Raw genomic sequence first — 21,449 nt, forward strand, 5'->3', positions numbered from 1 at the left:
GGGCTTCCCTGGTGGCGCAGTGGTTGAGAGTCCGCCTGCCGATGCAGGGGACACGGGTTCGTGCCCAGGAGCGGCTGGGCCCATGAGCCATGGCCGCTGAGCCTGCGCGTCTGGAGCCTGTGCTCCACAACGGGAGAGGCCACAACAGTGAGAGGCCCGCGTACCGCATTAAAGAAAAAAAAAAAAAAAATCTGACAGGAGAGGGAGTTAATAGAAGTCAGCTTTGCACAGTGCACGTGCTTGGGGGTGACAGAGGTGTCCTAGAGGTGGCCAATGCAGGGATCTGGGCTGAAGCCACCAGCACCTCCCCCTCTGCCCCCCCCCCCCACACACACACGCTGGGCTGCATCCTTGCTGCTCGCTTCCCACAGGAGGGCCTGCACCCTGGGAGCACACTCACATGAGAGCACATGTGATGTGACTATGCCTGGGGCACCCACCTCCCCCTGACAGACCCACCTGTGAACAAGACCCCTCTGTTTGAGCTGGGTCCCCTCAGCCAGGCACCCCGGCACAGCACCCCACAGGCCCACCTCCTGCCCCACCTGGAGGCTGGACCTTTACTGGCTGCTGGGAGGGGCTCAGGGGTGGCCCCTAGCCTCAACCACTCCTGACAGCCGGGGGGCAGCTGGGATGGTCCACTCAGGCTCCCTGGGGAGGGCTTTCCTGCCAGACCACCTGCTCTGCCCCATGGCCACAGGCACCGGCTCCCTGGCCCACTCACGGACGGTGACCAAGTGGCCTATGATTAGTCGACTGGGCGCTGGGTTCAGATGCAGATCGGGTTCACATACCAGCTCCATCTGGCTGGGAGCTTGAGCAGAAATCCCACTTTCCTGAGTCTGTTCACTCTCCTCTAAAATGGGGGAGCTACTTCTTACCCCATTTTGCAGATGGGGAAACAGAGGCAGAGAGAAGGGACTTGGCACAGATTTTACAACTAAGCAGCGGGGCTGGGATTTGAGGCCGGGCAGTACACAGGCCTCCACCCTCTGCTCATCCACACACTTCTGGGCAGCAGCAGCCCCTGTTACCTCAGATGCCACTTCGCTGTTTGCCCACCTTGCGCCAGTCTAGGCCCAAGGTGTCTGCTTCAGACCTGGGATAGCTGAGGGCCCCCTGCACAGACCCAGACACACAGACACATGGCCCACCCTGCAGGGCGCCAGGGAAGCTTGGCCCAGGAGGAGGCAGGCGGGGAGACTAGGAGAGGCCTCGCAGGAGGTACAGTCTGGGCGCCTGCTTGGCCACTGCCAGAGGGAAAGCCAGTGCCCGCCACCACTGCCAGGCTGCCTGGGTGCTGGCATGGGCCTGTGAAAAATGCCAACCAGTCTGGGGCTTTGGGCCAGCTGACTCCGCTCAGGACTAGGGCCTGGCCCAGTTGGGCACCTCCGGCCCCTGCAATGCCACCACCCCGACCCCCAGCAAGGCCAGTCCCCTCAGCTTACCCCCAGCCCCGCCCTGGCAGGACAGCCTGAGAGCACATGGACCACTTAGAGTGGGTTGAGAGAGCCCCTGATGGAGCTAGGTCCTGGGCTACCTTTTGCCCCTAGGTGTGAGGGGACATGGCCCAGCCTCCGAATAGAGGAGCAACTTTGAGGCGCCAGAGCTGGGAGCCCAGGGCAAGGTGACAGCTGGGGTGTCGGAAGTGCAAGTTGGAGGCCCAAGGAGTGCATCGCCTAAAATGGCACAGCCCATGTCAGTAGGCTCCCTGCCAACTGCTCACAACAGCACCACCTGCCAGGGTGGGAATTTGGGGGAGGCCAGTTGAAGAGGAGGCCAGGCACCTGCGGGTCAGACATCTTCTGAACATGCAGCTGTGCTAAAGGCCCCTCAAGCCACCCCCTCAGCCTTCTACCTGGGCTGGGGTCCAGGGCCCAACTCCTGGCATTTCCCAGGCCTACCTCTCTGGGTCTCCCGTACTCGGCTCCCCACCAAGGCCCCTGCGCCCAGGCCCCACCTCCAGGCTCATCCACCCACCTGAGGAATGGAGAGTGCTTACTAACCTCCAGGTACCCTTTTTGCACTCCTGCCCCCACCGCACCCTAAGCAGCTCCCCCTCCCCCAGATTCTGTCCCTAAAGTTAGAGTCAGTGCAGATGGAGCAGAGCAGGAGATGGAGGTGAAGCTGGGAGGGACTTGTGCGGCAGGTGGACCCTGGCTGAGCCTTCGAGAAACAGCAGGGACTCTTGGACAGGCTGAACATGGGGTGACCCATCCCTGTGTGTCACCATCCTTCATGGAAGGGAGGCTCAGGCCCACTCTTGCAAGCCCAGACTCAGTTGGGGGCAAAGGGCCGTCTCCTGGTGTGATCCCTGCGGTCTCCAGGGTTAGATGGGTTAATAGCCCAGCTCCTCTCGTGGACACGCCTGCCTGTGGGATACAGTGATACAGTCCTGATACAGTCTGCTACACTGTCCCCTGGCCACTTGCCTCTGTAATACTGTCTCCTTCCTGTAACATAGTAACTCATTCAGAGCCTCCCCAGCCAGCCACGCCCACATTTCTGGGCCTGACTCACCCCCACCCCCACACCCAGCTGTGTTTAGGCTGGGCCTGGGGTGCCTGCCTGCCCTCGCCAGCTGCTGGGGGGAGCAGCTGAGCCCTCCAGGCCTGGCGCCAGGGCCCCAGTCCCTGACAGGGGTGGAGGAGCCTGAGGGGCTAGGTAGGGGCCTGTCCCGGCTGTCAGCACCCATGATGGATGAGGGGTGAGCAGGGAAGAGGCCTGAGGGGGTGGGCGGGGGCTGCCCCCTGGGGTCTGCCAGCCCAGCGGAGCCTCTGCTACTCACAGTGGGGGGAAGTGGGTGTGGGCCCCCACATAGCAGAGGTGTTTAAAGGCCCAAAACGTGGGTGTCCTCTCACTCTGCCCTCATCATGAGCACCTGGGCCTTCCCCTCCACCCTTTTCCTGCTCTGCTTGACTTCTGAAAGCCTGCAAGGCGGTGAGAGCAGGCAGCAGGGCTGCTGGCGGGTCTGGGCAGCTGAAGTTGGGGCTTGGAGTGTAGGTAGAGCATTGGGCCAGATGCTGGGGCTCCAGAGAGAAGGAGGGGAGGGTCTGTGTATCTGGGCTGGGCAGGGCTTTGGGAGACTGGGGGATAGATGCCTGGGGTCCCTGCCCTGAGTCAGGACCCCCCTTCCTCCCCTAGGGCTACCTCCATTGTCTCCTAGCCTGGGGAAAGGTAAGTGGATCCTCCAGGCTCTGGGGTCAAGGAAGAGGGCCTGGTCTTCCCCTCGCAGGGGTCTGGGAGCTCTCTGGGGGAGCACCCCAGATGTTCCCTGCTCTGGGATCCAGATCTGGGGCCCAGGAGAACACAGGGTCATCCGTGTCTTCCTGGCAGGTGACCTTGTTCACGTCAGCTCAAGTGTGAGAAACAGACAGCTCGCACCCTTGGAACTGAGTTGAGATGGGGCAGAATCTCAACCCTGGGTGTGAGAACATCAGGGCTGGAGGAAGGCCTAGAGTTGGTTTTGCGGGGTGGGGGTGGGGCAGATTGCGACAGGAAAGGGGAAGGACATCGCTGGCAGTGACGTGAGGCAAAGGCGTGGAGGTAGGACAGGAAGGGAGGAGACAAGGTGAGTTGGGGCGGGGCCAGGGGTGGGGTGTCCGGAAGGGTCTTCCCTCCAGGGACCTGTGGGGCCCTACAGGTGGGAGAGGGGCTTCCTCCTGAGACCTGACACACCTAAGCTGCAGGAGAGAGACTTCGGGGCTGGGGGATGAGGATGGGATTTCCAGGAAGGGAGGAGTTCAAGTAAGAATGGAGGCCAGAAGTGCAACTGCCCCTGGAAGAGGGTACAGGGGGATCTGCTCCCAGGGGTATGGCCCAGACGCCTCCCTCCATGCCAGGGACTCTTCCACTTCTCCTGCCCCTGCCACCAGTCTGCTCACCCTCCAGTGACCCCAGGGCACCTGAGGCCCAGAGACGGGGGTGTGCTCTCTCACTTTGCAGGGAGCATCCAGATTCAGCTCTTTGCTGCCTCCTAAGTCACCCTCTCTTCCTGACCCCACAGGCTTAGGAGGCTTGAATGGCTATCCATCAGGTAAAGCTGGCTGAGGGGTGGCGGGCGGGGCAGCTCTGTGTCCTCGGAATAAGAGCAGGGCACCCAGCTCCTGGCCCCTCCTGCCCCCCAGGCTCAACTTCCCGTTTCCCCCACAGGCTATGGCCCCCCCAGTGGTCTAGGAGCAGGTAAGGCATGGGCAAATGGGATTTGGGTCTGGGGGAGACAGCCATCTCAGAAACACTTGAGGACCACACTGCTGCACTTTCCCCCCCACCCCAGCCCTGGGTGGAGAAGCCCGCCCACCACCCTTCCTGCAGGCCTTGTCCTTTCCCTCCTACACACCGCTCCCCTGCCCCAGGAATCCACCAAGGCGGTTCTGTTGTCTCACCATGTACACGCCCCGGGGGTACAACTCTTTCCTGTCCCTGCTTGTTCCCCGGTTGCCCACAGAACCCAACTCCAGGGCGGGCAAGCCCAGCTCACTGCGAGGCCCTGGGCCAGCTCAGAGCCAAAAGAAGGAAGGAAGGGGAGTGAGCTCCCAGGAGCCAGGGCCCCTCCTGCGTCCCCCACCCTTCTTGGGAAGAATGGACTGGAGCTGAGTTCCCACAGGCCCTGGCTCAGAATGGCTATGGGGTGGAGGGTGTCCTGGGTCTCTCACTGGCTCACTGGGTCTCCCCCAGGCTTCCGAGGGGGTGTTTAACCTCAGAAGCCAGGTGGGCCCTGCTTGGCCCTGGCTCTCTCTCTGTCTCCCCACCCTTCTTTCACACCCCTCACCTCTATCTCTTCTCCCAGGATTCCGCACTGGGCATGGGCTAGAAGCCCAGCCAGGTGAGTGGTGGGGCTGGGCATTGCCCATCCCCCTGCTCACTCCCAGGCCTCGGAGCAGAGGGCAGGATTTGTGAATGATTCCAGGGGGTGAAGGGACAGACAGAGAGCCTTCAAGTTTGCTGTTTCTGGTGGGGTCCAAGGGTCCTGCACCCTCACCCCAAACCCACCCAGTTCATGGCTTCCTCTCCCCACAGGTCCTCCAGCTCCCAATGGCTAGGGAACAGGTGGAGGTGGGGCCAGGATTCTAGGGGCACCCCTTACATGGGATCTCCTGAGACCCTCAGTTGACCCCCATCCCCCTCTCAGGCATTGGAGGGGTCGTGAAACCCCAGAAGTCCGGTGAGCCTCGCCCTACCTGTCTCTCCTCATCTCTCTGCCCCTCTCCCTTACCCTCTCCTGCCCTGTCTCCCCAGGTGTCTCTCCAGAGTTTAGGAATGGGAATGGGCTGGGAGTCAGGGCCTTCCCAGGTGCTGCCACCCAGCCAGGTGAGGAGGTTCCCGGAAAAAGATGGGTTTGGATATGAGGGGTGGGGAGGATACCACTGGGTCTTCCCCCAGGCTCCCTTAGGGCACAACTGGTGACTCACTGGAGGCAAAGGGAAGGACCAAAACTGTTCCAGTTGTCTGGTTTGGGGAATGGAGACCAAGGGTACCCCTGCTCCACCCCTACCTCAGCTGGGACCACAAATGCCCCCCACCTTAGCCCTCAGCTCATGGAACCCCAGGAAGAGGCTGGTTCCCTGGGGTGCCCTCATCTACTGCATCTCTCTCCCCAGGCTTTTGAAGGGGGGTGAAACCCCAAAGCCAGGTGAGACCTGCTCCATGACCGCCCCTCTGCCCACCTCTCCATCTACCTGCCCTTTGAAGCCCCAGCCCCTCCCCCCATCCTTCCCTCTGGCTCTGTCTCCCCAGGATATGGAAATGGGCTGGGAGCTGGTGACTTCCCAGGGCCGGGAGCCCAGGCAGGTGAGGGCACCTGGGGCACCACCCTGTGGTCCAGGGAGGGGGAAGGCGTGAACAGAGCTGGAATCAGGGAACCCGGAGAGAGTTGCGTTCTGGGGGGAGGGCAGGGGCTCAGCCTGGGAGGGGGCATGAAACCTCCGAAGTCAGGTGAGCCCTGCCCTGCCCATCTTGGCACTCTCCCCACCCATTTCTATCCTGGCCCTTTCTGCCTGCCCCAACCTGCCAGCCCACAGCCAACAGTGCCACCTCTGTGTCCCCAGGATTTGGGAGCAGAAATGGATTCAGCATTGGTGCTTTTCCAGCCAGGGGGCTGCAGGGAGGGGCAGGCAAGCGGGGTTCAGGGTCCTGGCCCACATTCTTAGGGGAGGGGCTGGTAGGGGTCAGTGTCAATCTCTCTGTCACTCCCCAGGGCTGGGAGGGGGCATAAGACCTCAGAAACCAGGTACGGGGGAGCCCTCTCACCCTGTCCCCAGCCCTGCCACTCTGCCACCCTCCCAGGGACTGCTCCCTTCATTACCCGCTGCTGCCACTCCTCTGGCTTGAGCTGTGGTCTTGGGGAGGCTTTTCCAGACTTCCAGGCCCCTCTCTGGGCATGCTCCAGGGGAATAACTTTTGGGGGGCACAAATGTTGTGGGGTGAGGACACCACAGGAGGTGTGGGCCCACCCAGCACTGGCTGGGCTCCAGCCTCCACCCTCCTTCTCTCCCTCCACAGGCCCCGCGGCTCAGAACGGCCAGGGACCAGGTAGGGGAGGGGTGGGGGGAGCTGGATGCACGTACTTGGGTTCGGGGTTCACAGGAGCTCTAGGCTCCCTCACCGAGTCTCCGTCTCTTTCTCAGGAATTGGAGGGAGCGTGAAACCTCAAAAGCCTGGTGAGCCCCACCCTGTCCCTATGTCCCTGTCCTCTGCCCCCCATCGTCCCTCCACCCCCACCCCTGCTCCCCTTACTCACTCCTGCTCTGTCTCCCCAGGACTCAGGAGCAGGAATGGGCTAGGAGCTGGGGCCTTCCCAGGAGTTGGAGCCCAGCCAGGTGAGGGCACCTGGGGTCCTAGAAAGGAGGGAGGGAGAGGGCAGAAACTTGATTTCTTGGGGGAGAATAAGGGCTGGGAGGGGTCCACATTGCATGTGGCTCAGCTCTTCTTTCCCCAGGCTTAGGAGGGGGCATGAAACCTCAGAAACCAGGTGAGACAGAGACCCTGCCCTTCCGTCCCACCATCTTAATTCTGTCCCTGTCCATCCCTGTCCTTGTTCCCATCCAAAGTCCTCCCCCAATCCACTGCTCACATATGGCTTTTCCTCTCCAGGACAGGGCATGGACCATGGCCTGGGGGCCCAGCCAGGTGAGGATGGCTAGGGCCCAGGCTGCTGGGGGAGGGAGAGATCACTGCTGGCCACCACTCTGGGCTCCTAACAGGGGGCCTCTTAGAGGCTCACTCATTCCACCAACTTTCCCAAGTGCCTGCCCGAGCCCGATCTTGGCTGCACACTGCAGACAGAGCCGGTCAACCCTGACCTGGCTGCAGACCCGCTGGGCCCAGTGCCCAAGCCGGGACCCCCAGGTGCTCTTGCAGGCTGTGGTCAGGACTGGGGGGCAATCCACCAGAGGTGGAAAGCCAGAGGACACAGCCCGAGGCTGGAGGCCTGGGGGGACTTGAACCTGGCAGTGGGACACACCTTTGTGGTTTTAAGCAGGGAGCAAAAGACCTTGTCTACCTGGAGGAGGCAGGGGTTGGAGAACTTGGGGAGGAGTCTGCTGGCGTTTCTGGGCGGGGGGCGGGGCTTGGGTCCTGGCATCCAGAGCGGGAGCAGGGAGGAGCGAGGATGTTAAGACCCCAGGAATCTTCTGGGCCAGAGGGATGGAGGAAGGCTGGATCTGGGATCCCATCTCTCAACCGCCTCAGTCTCCCCAGCCCTTTTCCTATCACAGGTCCCCCCAGTGAGCTCCCCACCCCTCTTGTGAACCTAGCTAGGTTGAATGGAGGGATGTTGAAGGGGAGGGCAGGGGTCTGGGTAGGCGGGGAGGCTGGGGCTCACTCTCACTTCAGTGCCATCCAGATTTCCTGTGTCGCACCCACCCCCCCCCATAGGTCTCATAGCTCTAAATGGCTTTGGACCAGGTAGAGAGGGGACCAGGGCTGAGTTGGGGGGGGGGCGGAGACCCAAAGGTGGGGGTTTATGGAAAGGAAAACCCCAGAAGCTAGGTGAGCCATGCTCTGCTCTGTTGGGCTCTGTCTGTTATCTCTGCATCTGTGCTCCTGATCTCTCAGGAGTCCTGAGACTCCTGATCTCGCCTGAGTCCCTGATCTCTCCTCAGGCCTCTTGCTCTGTCTCCCCAGGGTTTGGGACCGGGAATGGAGCCCAGCCGGGTGCAACCCCAGAGCTCTAGGGGTGCAGGGCTCACCGAGGGGGTGGCTGATGCAGGGGTGGAGGTGCTGTCCCTAGCTCTGAGGGGACGGGGATCCGGGTGGACTCACTGGACAGTCTCCTTCTCTTCCCCAGGCCTCGGAGGACTGAAATCTCAGAAGCCAGGTGAGACCCGCCCTCCCATCTGGCATCACACAACAAATACTCCTTCAACAAACATCCCCAGGGCAGCCCAGCCAGGTGGGGTGGCAGGCCTTCCCGAGCCTGGGCAGCAGGAGGAGGCAGGCAGGAAAGAAGCGTGAATGTAACGGGGGCACATTCTGGGGAGGTGGAGGCAGAGGCGGGGGCCTGCTGGCCGTGCCCCACTGAAAATCTTGAGCTGGGGCATCTGAGAGAGAGAGGACCAGAGAGGGTACAGGCTCTGGAAATGGCTGGGGGCCAAGGAGGCGGGAGCTCATGCCCAGAGCAGAGCATGTGGTTGGTAAGGGGACGTCAAGGTGTCCACCTTCCTGGCTGGTTGGTGTGGGTGGTGGTGGTGACACCAACCAGACGGGACTCAGGCAGCTGGGATGGCGTTCAGGCTCCACAGGGAGGCTGGACCCCAGGAGGAGGCCGAGGGCCCGGCTGGGGGTGGGGTGGTGGGGGAGAGCTAAAGGACCTTTCTTTGTGCAGGGGCCTCAGAGAGGCTGTACCCAGAGTCCCTGTCTCCTGCCCCCAGGCCCTGCAGCTCAAAATGGCTATGTAGCAGGTAGGGGTGGGCCTGCCTGGAGATGCTAGGGAGGTCCAGGGATGGGGCCAGGAGCCCTAACCTGCCCCCTGTCTCTCCACCAGGCTTCGGAGCTAGTGTGAGACCCCAGAAGCCAAGTGAGCCTTGTCCGGGCATGTCTCTCCACCTCCCTGCAAACCCTAATCTCCCCTCCCCCTATTCACACACCCGTCTCCATCTGTCCCCCCAGGATTTGGGAATAGCTACAGGCTGGGAGCCCAGCCAGGTGAGACTGGTGGGCTCTGGGGTGTGGTCCACATCTAGGCATTCTCTCCCATCTCCCAGGCCTTCAAGAGGCAGGACTGGTGAAGGATTAAGAGGGAGTCGGGGAGAGCCTCCAGGGTTCTGGCTTGGCTCTGTACGGGGGATCACAAGTCCTTGCCTCTAACTTAGCCAGGGTCCCCAACCCCCTGCTCATCCCTCCATCCCTCACAGGCCCCCCAGCTCAGAACTGAGGGGTTGGGAGAAGCTGGAGGCTGGGCGAGGAGGAGAGAGGAGGGGGCGAGGTGGTCCCCACTCAGACTCTGTTCTGAGGGTCCTCTCCTGGGCTCCTTGGAGAGGGCAGAGTTGGTAATGTAATGCAGCAGAGGAGGCTCCAAGTTTTCTGGTCCCTAAACTGGGAGGAAAGGGAAGCCCAGTTTCTGGCCTCCTGTGTTCCTCAACCTCTCCCCACCCCCCCACCTCCTGCCCATGCCCACAGGGTCTGCGGTTCCCATGCTACGGACCAGGTACAGGAGTGGGTGCTGGGGGCAGATGCCAGGGTTCTGGAGGAGAGGCTCAGAGGGGGGTCATGGGTCCCTTACCTGCTCCCATCTCTTTCTTCTCCAGGCATTGCTGAGGCCATGAAGCCTCAGAAGCCAGGTAAACCCTCCCTTTCTCTCTTACCACCCTGTGATATTGTGATTTATAAGAAGAAATATGTATGTTTAATCTTCCTCACATTCCTGGCACTGTGCTCCTGAAAGCGTTGGAATTTCCTGGAGAGAGAAGAGAGAGAGAGAGAAGGAGGGAGGGAGGGAGAGGGATATGTCTTTTGTTATGTTAATGAGGTGACTTTTGGAAAGCCCCTAGGTCATCTGAGGGTGGGGGCTGGTTGCCAGGAGAAGCAACCATGTGATTGGAAGGTTGGAACTTTCAGTCCCACTCCGTGACCTCCAGGGAGGGGAGAGGGGCTGGAGGTCAGTCACCACTGGTCAATGATTTAATCAATCATGCCTGAAGCCTCCATAAAGCCCCAAAAGAACAGGATTTGGAGAGCTTCTGGGCTGGTGAACACCTGGAAGTGCTGGGAGGGTGGCTCTTTGTGCCTTCCCACGTGCCTTGTCCCTTGCATCTCTTTTAACTGGCTGTTCCTGAGTTATATCCTTTTATAATAAATCGGTTATCTAGTAAGTAAAATGTTTCCCTGAGTTCTGTGAGCCGCTCTAGCAAATTAATCAAACCCAAGGAGGAGGCGGTGGTGGGAATCTCTGATCTACAACCAGTTGGTCAGAAGCACAGGTGACAACTTAGACTGGAAATTGGTCCTTGAAATGTGGGGTGGGGGTGGGGGGAGAAGTCTGAGCCTTTGACCTGTGGGATCTGATGCTGTCTCCAGGTAGACAGTGTCGGACTTGAATTAAATTGTAGGACACCCAGATGGTGTCTGAGAATTGCTTGGTGGTGTTGGAAAAACCCCAGAATTGGACTTGGTGTCAGAATTGGACCCCCCACTTCTCTTACCCCCAGAAACTGTCTACTCCCCCCACTTTATTCTTCCTCATAACCCCCACTCTGTCTCCCCAGTTTATAGAAATGGGCTGGGAGTTGGAGCCTTCCCAGGTGAAGGGCCCCAGCCAGGTGAGGGGGGCAGGGTCAGGCCCTGCAGTTCTGGGAGGTGGGGAAGAGGGGGCACAGGGCGCACTGGGCAAAGAGGAAGAGAAGGGGCAGGGTGGGGTCCACCTGTCACTCAGCCTCTGTCTGTCTCTCCCCAGGCCTGGGAGGGGGCTTGAGCCCTCCGAAGCCAGGTGAGTCCATCCCTGCCTCCCTTCTGCCCCTTCTGAAGTCTCCCCCACCCAGCCCCTGCCCTCATGCCCACACTTCCTCCCAGGATACATGTCAGGGAATGGGCTGCAGCTCCCTCCAGGTGAGCTCAGTGGTGGCCTCAGTAGGGGAGACAGAGGGCTCCTTTCTGGGGAAGGGCTGGTCGGGTCTGAGGCAGCCTCTGTCTCTCCTGCAGGTCTGGGAGGGGGTTTGAAACCTCAGAAGCCAGGTGAGCCAGAGCCCTCCCCATCCCTGTCCCGCACCTCCTCCTGCTATCCTTCCAGAAGCCCACTGCCCAATACTGTCCCTCACATCCCTGCTTTTCCTCTCCAGGATATGGCAATGGCAATGGGCTGGGGGCCCAGCCAGGTGAAGGGGCAGGGAACAGAGGGAAGTGGGGGGATATTGCTGGGAGGTGGAGGGCAAGGTGGGCAATAGCAGGAACCACATCAGGTGGCTGAGTCACCTTGTCCCCAGAGCAGATTGTGGCCCGTGGGAGCTGGGCTTTTTCTGGCCTGGCCACTCTCTCCCCTGGAAGGTGTGTCTGCCCTAGAAGCCACCACAGGCGGGTGGCTTGGCCATGTGGAGGCCAGGAGGGCAGCCTGGGGGCGGCACTGGCCTGGGCTCACTGCCCCCTCCCTTCCTCCCCATCTAGGTCCCTGCAGTGGTGGGGTCCCTCCGTGGCTTCTTGCCAGGCCTCCCACTCCAGGAATCCCTTCAGATAAAGCAGGTGGCTGGGGCCTGAAATCCCAGCCCCCTCCCCCAGTGCAGAACGGCAAGTTCCCAGGTCAGTGCGGATAAGGGACCTGAGGGGCCCTGGTGGGTACCTGGTCCCAGGAGGGGCTGGGCCTGGCTGGGCCACTCAGAATCCCCCAGGCCTGATCTCCAGCAAGTCAGTGAGGAAAAGCCTGAACTCTGGCCCTGAGACCCCACATGACCCCCAATATGACAGCTCCCCCAGCCCCTTCCCCCATGGCAGTCTGCGACATTCCACACCTGCCCCACCCTGGGCTCACTCCTGTCCCCTGGCTTTCCTTCTAGTACCTACTCCAGCCATCCAGTGGGGGCCGAAACCTCAAGAAGCAGGTGTGCATCTGCCTTCCCTGCCCCACCCCATGCCAGATCAGATCATTCCTCCATCTCCCTTGTTCCCTGGGTCATCTCAGGTGTTCAGGCACCTTAAGGCCAGGAAGTCCCTCTCTGAGTCTACCCTTGGTATCTCTTGCTGCTTTCATATCTCATTTCTTCTGGTTCCATTCCCTGTGGATGAGGAGAGTCCCTTCCTCCTCAGAGTCTGGAAGGTCCATACTGGGCCTCCAAGGAGTTTGGGAAAGTCTGGGTCCTCCCTGCTCATCTCCATTCCCCTCACAGGGTACCAGCCTCCGAATGGCTACAGACCAGGAGCAGAACTGGGTGAGGAGCCCCTTCGCCTGCGTTCTCCCTCCTCTCCCCTCCAACAGCGCAGGAAGCAGGGAGGCGAAACCGGCTATCTCTGACCCCTGTTTCCTCTCCCCCAGGCTTTGGTGGTGGCCTCAAGCCCCAGAAAGTCGGTGAGCCCCCGGGTCCCCATCTTGGGCATGAGCTATGTCTCCCTCACAGTGAGTGCTCCTTGTTTGTCTGTCAGTCTCTGTCCTTATCCACCCAGCGATTATGTACTATGCACTGGACCACAGTGGTGGCCAGAGCCAGGGGGATCCTGTCTCAGGTGAGGGCAGAGTGACAGACTCAGCAGGCAGAAAGGGAAGTGCCCAGAGGGAGGGAGGGACAGCTTCCAGAAGGTGGGCTCCACTGGGTTAGCTGGATGATGGTGGGGGATTGTGGGAGGTCCTCTCTAGGCTGCCTCTGAGTCAGTCTGTCTGTCTGTCCCTCCCTGTCCATGAGCAGGTCACCCTGGCCCCCTCCAATGCTGCCCCCGCCCCATTCCAACCAGCCCCTCTCCCACCGCTGTCCTACAGGTTTTGGTTACAGGAATGGTGGTCTGGGAGCCGGGGTCTTCCCTGAGGCCCGTGCACAGCCAGGTGCCTGGGGCTGCTGGGTAGGGTGGGGTGGGGGTTTCTGGGCTCAGGGGCTGCTCCTGCCTCTGACCTTCCCTTTCTTCCTCCAGGGTTCCCTGGGACTGATGGCTTTTGGAATGGTGAGTTGGACCCAGGGGACACCGTGCAGCGGGTGGGGGAAGGGATGTCCAGGGGCGGGGCAGGAGTCAGCCGGGTCTCTTGCAGGGTATGAGAAGGCAGCAGTTGTGCGCCCCAATGTGGCTGCTCCAGCCCCTGGAGGAAATGGTAAGAAACGTTGGGGGAGCAGAGGGAACCCTAGCAAGGGTGGCGGGGACCAGGCCGAGTGGGTGAGGGACTCTGAGACCCTGGAAGGACTGGGGCATCCTGAATGTACAACTCCAGTGGGCAGGAGTCCCAAGCCGGCTCTCCTCCTTCAGGTCAGGCCGGGGCCCCGAGGGGCTCTCCCTGGCCCTCCCTCCAGCCCTGGGGGGCCAACTTGAGGCCTAGATATGGGGCCAGAGGTGCATATCCAGAGGTCAGGAGCCAGCCAGGTAATGGGGTGTGTGGGAACGGGTCATCAGGGGTCGGGTGGCTGTGGAGAACTGGGCTCTGGGCCCTGGGCCTAGCCGTACAGCCCACCTTATAGCCCTGCAGAGATGGAGGGAGGGCACTCCTGGTGGAGGGAGTAGCAGGGGGACAGGAGGGACTCAGTGTTCTCACCTCTGCCCCTCCCCCCAGGGCCCTATGGGCAGCTGAGGCCAGAGCTGGGCCCTGAGCCCTTAGGTGAGTGGGGGTCCTTTACCCCAGGGCCTGGGGTAAAGCTGGGGTGGGCAGGAGGACTGTGAAGTCCTCTGGTGACTGGGGTGCCCTGGCTTGTCTGTGTGCCTTAGGGGGCCCTGAGGTGAAGCGAGGCAGCAATGGCCTGATGGGAAATGGCTATGGAGGTGAGAGGGAATGCAGGGCCCCTGCCCCCACTCCCATGCCACCATCGTTGCCCCTCCAGGCTGCACTGGGGGACACCCCCAGCCCTCGGGGGGGACATATAGCCAGCTCTCAGGCTACCTGTGTGTGTCTGCTGGGTGACTGGCCTCAGAGCCCAGGGGAGGGAGAGGACTCATGTCCCCCAGGAGGTAAGGAGGGAGACAGGGCTCACCACGGCCCTGCTCTGCCTCTTCCCAGGCTGCTGCCCTCTTGGGAAATGCTGAGCTCCAGAGCAGATTTACTGCCCACTCTGAGCTCCTCTGTATCAGAGCCTGGTCTGCCTGGCGAGGCTGGCCAGACCCTTGGGCTTGGCCTCTGGCCTGGGGTCTCCTGTGGGCTGGAACTATCAATAAAGGCAATGTGCTTCCCTGTTTGCCTCTGTGGGCTGTGTGCAGGGGATGACTGGCTGGGTTGGGGGCCAGCTGGGGGCCCCTTATTCATTCCTTCAACAAACATCAACACAGCTGTGTGCCAGGGGCTGTGCTCCAGATGGGAGAGATGTGAGAACTCAGGCCTGCCCTTGGGGAGGGGGGCATCACGTGGTCACAATCTGGCGATGGAGCCATGTCCAAGTTAGGGGACTTGTGTGTCATTTGTGTTTTAATTTATAATTAACTTATTAAAATGATCCAACTAAAAATCTCATTTTCCTTAAGCCATTATACTTGCTTCCAGACCTCATTTTATTGATTGACCTTATAATTTGGATGTAAAACTCACTTCACATTCTTTGATTAGTACTCAATTAGATTATAAATTTGACAGATCAGCTTCTCCCTAAATATTTAGCATGCTTTACAAGCCTGATTAATTCAATTCCCTTAGACACTTCAAACAATTACACACATAATCTACTTGATCTCTTAACAGGGTGAGGGGGTGGCGTACGTGTGTACAAATCCAACTAGCAACTTCTTCCTAAGCACTTAAGGGGCTTTTGGAAATGAGCCCCTCTTGGAAATGAATAAATCAGACATTTAATATCTCAGATTACTGAACACTTTCAAACATTTTAAAAAGCCAGTTACTAATCCAATGTCAGTAATCAGTGCTACTGGATTGCTTCATTTTCTCATCCCGTGATTATAAGTTTAATCACCCAGAAATGTGGAAGCAAATTACTCTCCTAGGATGGGTCCAGAATGGAGGTTGCACAATTGGGGATTGATCTGCTGTTCTGAACTTTGACCAAGGGCTTGGCTAGTCCTGGAACCAGTCTCTTTGAGACTCTGTTCTGAGCTGTGCCTTCCCAAGCCTACACCTTTTGCAATCTGGTGAAGTTTTGTCTTAACTGAAGAATTCCAGCTGAATAGAGTTGATGGGATTTGGCACCCTATGAGGAACTCAGCTTGTCTTTCTGTGGCCTGATTTAGGATAACAAGTGTAGACCAAAATCTGACTGCAGTATGCACAAGGTTTTGGGTTGAACAACCTTGAGGAGGTTGTGTAAACATTATTGGAATTCCAGACTTATTTCTCTCAGCCTACCTCATTTAATTTGCTCTATTTGAGAATCATTATAGACTTTTGCTTTTTCACAGAAGTATTGATTCTTTAAAAATATAATCTTGGGCTTCCCTGGTGGCGCAGTGGTTGAGAGTCCGCCTGCCAATGCAGAGGACATGGGTTCAAGCCCTGTTCTGAAAGATCCCACATGCCGCGAGCAGCTAGACTCATGTGCCACAGCTGTTGAGCCTGTGCTCTGGAGCCTGTGAGCCACAACTGCTGAGCCCACATGCTGCAACTGCTGAAGCCCGCGCGCCTGGAGCCCGTGTTCCACAGCAAGAGAGACCACAGCGGTGGGAGGCCCGCGCACCACAACGAAGAGTGGCCCCTGCTCTCCACAGCTGGAGAGGGCCCGTGGACAGCAATGAAGACCCAACACAGCCAAAAATAAATTAAATAAGTAAATTTATTAAAAATAAATAAATCCTGGATGTCATTTATTTTTGTCATTTCTTTAAAAAAAAAAAATCATCTTGTGTTTCTCTGACCTGAGGTGTGGAATAACCCACATCGTCTCTTTACTGGAGAACAGAATTAAGAGGAGCATTTGGGCACAGGGGCCACAGAGAAGACGGTCTCAGTGAGGGCAGTGGATGATATCCTTTCTAACCCACTGAGAAATGTTCTAATATATTTTTTAGTTAATTTATTTTATTTTTGGCCGCACTGGGTATTCATTGTTGCATCCAGGCTTTCTCTAGTTGCAGCAAATGGGGGCTACTCTTTGTTGCGGTGCTCGGCGTCTCATTGCGGTGGCTTCTCTTGTTGCGGAGCAAGGGCTCTAGGCGCGTCAGCTTCAGTAATTGTGGGTAGTTGTGGCTTGCGTGCTCTAGAGAGCAGGCTCAGTAGTTGTGGTGCTCGGGCTTAGTTGCTCCGCGACATGTGGGATCTTCCTGGACCAGGGCTCTAACCCGTGTCCCCTATATGCACAGGTGGATTCTTAACCACTGTGCCACAAGGGAAGGCCTCTAATATTGCTTGTTTGTTTTTTAAATATATTTATTTATTTATTTTTGGCTGCATTGGGTCTTTGTTGCTGTGCATGGGCTTTCTCTAGTTGTGGCAAGCAGGGGCTACTCTTTGTTCCGGTGCACAGGCTTCTCATTGTGGTGGCTTCTCTTGTTGTGGAGCACAGGCTCTAGGCGCACGGGCTTCAGTAGTTGTGGTACACGGGCTCAGTAGTTGTGGCTCGCGGGCTCTAGAGAGCAGGCTCAGTAGCTGTGGCGCAGGGGCTTATTTGCTCCGTGGCATGTGGGATCTTCCCGCACCAGGGCTCGAACCCGTGTCTCCTGCATTGCCAGGCGGATTCTTAACCACTGTGCTACCAGGGAAGCCCTCTAATATGTTTTAATAAATATTTCTATATTCCAATTTTAAATAGATTGACCATTTCTCATTTTTTCCTGATTGTCACCCATCTGTGTTGTTTACAACCGTTCTTAACAACGTTAACACAAATGCTGCATGTCAAACTTTGCTTTTGAATTGATATCGTTTCATCTTTTCTGTAAGATCATTCATTGGGAATTTGCGTAGATCTTGACCTACACCAGGAGCATCATTCCAGAACCCCTAAGGGCAAACCCCCCTAAAAAAAGAGCTCCATACACTCTCCACATTGGCTGTCGTAGGGGGGGCGGGCGGGGCTGTAGAGGGGGCTGCGTGGCTAAATGGACCCTCAGGCCAGTTGGGGGCGCCCACTGCACACGCAGCGCCTGGCCTCAGGGATGGTGAGGGGTGGAGCCTGCGGCAACTCGGAATACTGTGATTGGCTGGAACTGAGGGAGGGGCGGGAAGAAGACGTTGACAGAGAGTGCTCCTGCCTCTGATTGGCTGCCAGTGACAGCTCGTGCCAGCCGGCGGGAGAAACGCACAGGTCGCCAGCGCATTGGCCTTTGATTGGGTGGAGCGCAGTGGCGCACGGCTCCGATTGGCTGGGTCTCTCGCAGGGCGGCGCGTGGCCACCTGCTGGAGAAACAAGGCCTCCGCGGGCTATGCGCGCTCGGCCCTGGCGCGGCGTTGGTGGCCAAGCTGGCGTCCCGGCTTCCTCGCTCCCGCTCGCATCCGCGGCTGGCCCGCGCCCGCGCCCACGCCCACTCGCGGTTAGGCCGGGCCCGCGCATCTCTATCCCTGACCCCACCGCCTGCTCCGTCCCTGCCGCACCCGCCGCTGCCCGGACTGCCGCCCGGCCTGAGCCCCGCGCCGCCGCCGCCGCCTCCCTCGGTGCTCGCGCTGGCCGAGCTGCCGCCGCTGCCCGCGCTCCCGCTGCGGCCCAAGCCGGTGGCGCCCTGGGGCCCCGGCGCCCACATGGCGCTGCCCGACCTGCCGCCCGAGGCCTGGTCTTCCGCGCCGCCCGCCGCCGCGCTCGCCCTGCAGGACCTGCCGCGCCTCCCCGCGCCCGCGCCACCGCCCTCGCATCTGCCGTTACCGCCTCTGCCCGAGACCGCGGTCGCCGCCACGCCAGGGCCCGTGGGCGCGCGCGGCCGCCCGCCACTCAACGCCGAGCCGCCCCCGCAGCCGCTGCCGCCGCTACCCGCGCGGCCCTCGCCTTTCAACCTGCAGGCGCTGCCTGCGCCGCTAGACCCCTGGCCGCTCGACCCCTGGCCGCTGCCCGCCTTTCCCCCGCCGCTGCCACTGCCGCCCCCGCCTCCGCACTTTTTCCTGTAGCCGCCGTGCTGAAGGCCCGGCCCTCCCCGCCCCGGAGGGGCTGCGGGCGGGTGAGTTGGCAGCCCTGCCTGGATTCAGAGGCTATGCCCCTCGCCGCCTTCCCCGCCGGCAGGTTCAGGGGCGTGGGTCGGAGCCCGGCTTGGGGAAGAAGGAGGGCGTGTCGGGAGCAGCCCAGCTTTGGGGGAGGAAGGAGCAAGTCTGAAAATAAGCTCGTTTGAAAATTGGGGCCATTTCTTCCATTTTTTCCTACTATCCTACAGGAAGCCTTTTGCCTGGTCATTTGAGAATGTAACTAATTCCTTGTAGTGATAAACTGGCTGGTGATCTGGGCAGGTGGGGCTGGGAGCCCACAGCACGCGGCTTGAGGAAATGAAAACAAAATTTAAAAATACTTTTACTAGAGTACGCAAAATGTCTCATTTTCCCTTGTACAGTAAAGGGTTTGGATGCCATCGCTAAGATCTTTCTCTGCTGAAGTTTGTATGGCTTCTTGGAAACTCAGAACCTGCCTTCCAAGTCTTAAGAAGTCAAACTTTCAGCTGAAATAGATCCTGGGGTCCCTTGGGCCTGGGCGCACGGGGAGAACAGCGGTGTTGATGGACAGTCGATACTGGGCCTTGGAACAAGAGTGTCACATGCAAGGGCTCTGAAGTCATCCCCAAGGGACAGGAAAGCTCCCAGGGTGAGTCATGAGAGGAAGCCCCTGTTCTCTCCCCATCCTTACTACCTCCCTTCACCACCCCCCACCCGCCTTTCTCCCCAGCATGTACAACACAGAATAAAGTTCCCTTTGTTACTCAGGTGGCTTGGGCTCAAGTAACCAGGCAGACGTCCTATCTCAGTGGGCTCTTCTACAGCAGCTCAGGAGTGGTATCAGGAAGCCAAATTGACCTTGGGAGACCTCTGAGAGCCTGGGACCTGCCAGCAATAAAGGCAGTGTATGAGTTTCCTGAGACTGCTGTAGCAAATCACCACAAACTGGGTGGCTTAAAACAGAAATTTAGTCTCTCTTGGTTCTAGAAGCCACAAGTCCAAAATCAAGGTGTCCCAGGGCCATACTCCCAAGGCTCTAGGGGAGGATCCTTCCTTGACTCTTGCAGCTTCTGGTGGCTCCAGGTGTTCTTGGTTTGTGGCTGCATCACTCCAATCTTTGCCTCCATCTTCATATGACCTTCTCCCTTGTAGCTGTGTCTCACATCTCCCTCTTGTTTTTCTCTTATGACACCTGTCATTGGATATAGGGCCCACCCTAAGTCCAGAATGCTCTCATCTTGAGATCCTTAAGTACACCTGCAAAGACCCTTTTTTCAAATAAGGCCACGCTGACACGTTCCAGGGCTTGGGACTGGACATAGTGTTGGGGGCCACCATCCAATCCATACAGGCAGTGTGCTCTCCCTTGTGGGGCTGGCCCACCTGCCACGCTGTCTTTCAGCTTCCCTAAAGCCTGTGTTAGGCCCTACCCCTTGCTGAATCTGAGCCTTGGGTGCCCTTGGAGTACTCACGCAGGATCCAAAGGCGCTAGTGCCTTGATAAAGCTCTCACTGGCACAGGAAAAAAAGTAGACTGACTTTCCCCTTTGCTGAATTGTGGCCGAGTTCGCATTCCTGCCAGCTTGCGCTTCCTCTATGCTCTTTATGTCCTGTAGCCCTCCCCACTCTGAGCTGAGAATCAGACAGTAAACAGGAAGGACAAGACTGAATGTGGGCTCCTAAAGAAGACAGCACTCTCAGAGCTTCAGATGGCTAACTGCTGCTGGTTGTAAGCTGACAATTACGACTGATAATAAAGTTGTTACCCAGTCAATGGAGTCGGCCCCAGTTTACAAGTGAAACTGTCGTTGTGCTCTTGATGAAATACTCCCGTCCCAAGTTAATACCTACAATAATACCTAAGGTGTGCAGGGCACTTGCGGCCCAGCCAGTGCCTTTGGCAACCCTGGAGGTAAGCAGGGCAGGCTTCTCCCTCTGGTTTATAGCCAGGAGACACCCGAGATTAGGCAGACGTGACTTGCCCAGCAAGGTCCTGGGGTGGGGTTGACACCACGTCTGACCCCAGAGTTCACTGATCTGCGTGCTGCGAGTGGAGAGCACTCTTTGCTTTCTGAGACGTGGACATGGACACGGTGAAAGTGAACCTGGGTGGAGGGTGGCTTCCCGTGTAATCAGATACAGATGTTGTTCTGTGCAGAGACTTCCCCATGACGCAGGGAGCCTCGAGGAGTGGGAGGAGGAGGGGATGGCTGGCTCTGGAGGAAAGGACAGGATGCAGGGAGGATGGCTTGAGGGAAGCTCAACGTGGTGCGGGGTGGCCCGGCTGGGCTGCGGGCTGCATTGCCTTCGGGGAAAGAGGCACCAGGAGGCCCAGCTTACCCTCAGGAAGCTCAGCCAGCGTTGCTGGGCAAGGAGCCGGAGGCTTTGAAGTCAGTCTGGGGTTGCATCAGGCTTGTCCTGTTTCCCACGTGTTCTCTTGGCCAAGTTCCTTAGCTCTCTGAGCTTGCTCCCTTGTCTGTAAAATGGGGGCATGAGTCCCTGAGAATTATGGGATGTCAGTGTTTCCTCTTTTCCTTTTGGTTCAGGAGCCAGGGGCTTTCTACCTGCAACTTCAGGGCCTCAGGTGCCTCCCCAGGGAAACGGGCGATGCAGCCTTTGGGGTTGTTGTGCAGCCCCCATAGCTACCTCCATACCCTTCCTGGCACCATGGTGGCCACAGTCAGTTCCCCTCTTTTGTCCTGTTCCCCTGTAAGGGGAGCGAGATGGACAATAGGATTGGAGTTAACCCCCTCCCACTTCACCTTCATCTAAGCTGAGCTGCAGTCTCTTCTGCCCACCTGAGCCTCCCACCCCTCCTCCCTCCCAGAGAGAACAAAGGTTAGTTTCGGTTCTGTCACTCCCTGAAGGGGTGAGGAGGACAAGCCCCCCTCCACTTCCTTGGTTTCCTCCCTCAGTGGTACAGCGGGGAAGGTTCTCCTCCCCCACCTCTTTCCCAGGAGGTGGCGGATGAGGTGGGGCTTCCTGCGGACTCGGTAAAGTGTCATTGAGATGGTAACTACACAGTGGGGGTCCCGGCCTCTCCTGTCCATAGCCTTCCAGCCCGAGTCCCAGGCCCAGCCTAGGCCCCAACTTTAACCCTTTGGTTCCCAGATCCAGCTGAATCCAGGTTGACCAGAGGACCTAAGAGAGGGCCTGGGGCCTCCCAGCCGTGGCCTAAGGAGGGCTGAGAGCTGAGGGTGGGCAGTACATTCCTGCCCAGGTGCCCTGGGACTCTGACCTCTGCTGCCCATCCCCCCCCACACACACAGTGTGCCTCTCCTAGTTCTCTGACAAATGTCCCCACATTTACTCTCCGTCTAGGCTGTGGA

At 58.8% G+C, this 21,449-nt stretch overlaps 1 protein-coding gene across 11 annotated transcripts; it reads left to right on the top strand.

Annotated features, from left to right (window-relative positions):
- The first annotated feature begins 8,283 nt into the window (after window positions 1-8,283).
- On the top strand, window positions 8,284-15,796 carry LOC114894477 (proline-rich proteoglycan 2-like). 11 transcript variants are annotated; one of them, XR_003793234.1, is made up of 20 exons: window positions 8,284-8,317; window positions 8,825-8,900; window positions 8,984-9,144; window positions 9,619-9,646; window positions 9,747-9,779; window positions 10,704-10,757; window positions 10,892-10,924; window positions 11,137-11,169; window positions 11,274-11,309; window positions 11,596-11,727; window positions 11,982-12,026; window positions 12,312-12,353; window positions 12,458-12,538; window positions 12,825-12,958; window positions 13,045-13,074; window positions 13,160-13,219; window positions 13,372-13,485; window positions 13,673-13,717; window positions 13,825-13,878; window positions 14,114-14,543. XR_003793234.1 is itself a non-coding variant. In XM_029221208.1 (20 exons), exons 3-20 carry the CDS (start codon window positions 9,034-9,036, stop codon window positions 15,471-15,473), a joined length of 1,011 nt encoding a protein of 336 aa, XP_029077041.1. In that variant the 5' UTR covers window positions 8,284-8,317; window positions 8,825-8,900; window positions 8,984-9,033; the 3' UTR covers window positions 15,474-15,746. The 11 variants fall into 11 exon arrangements, 7 of the variants coding, with proteins under 7 accessions (XP_029077041.1, XP_029077039.1, XP_029077042.1 ...); XM_029221208.1 differs by lacking the exon at window positions 14,114-14,543 and adding an exon at window positions 15,457-15,746 and having other exon boundaries at window positions 12,896-12,958; XM_029221206.1 differs by having other exon boundaries at window positions 12,896-12,958.
- The last annotated feature ends 5,653 nt before the right edge of the window (window positions 15,797-21,449 follow it).

Source organism: Monodon monoceros, unplaced genomic scaffold (assembly GCF_005190385.1).
Source record: "Monodon monoceros isolate NGI ecotype Baffin Bay Population unplaced genomic scaffold, NGI_Narwhal_1 Super_Scaffold_13, whole genome shotgun sequence".
NCBI classification, from domain to species: domain Eukaryota; kingdom Metazoa; phylum Chordata; class Mammalia; order Artiodactyla; family Monodontidae; genus Monodon; species Monodon monoceros.

Excerpts from the sequence above, each read along its gene's own strand:
- LOC114894477 (XM_029221207.1), top strand. The coding sequence starts at position 9,034 with ATGTCTCTCCACCTCCCTGCAAACCCTAATCTCCCCTCCCCCTATTCA. Across the intron at positions 9,647-9,746 it reads GTTCCCATGCTACGGACCAG|GCATTGCTGAGGCCATGAAG; the intron begins GTACAGGAGTGG and ends TTTCTTCTCCAG. Across the intron at positions 10,758-10,891 it reads AGGTGAAGGGCCCCAGCCAG|GCCTGGGAGGGGGCTTGAGC; the intron begins GTGAGGGGGGCA and ends GTCTCTCCCCAG.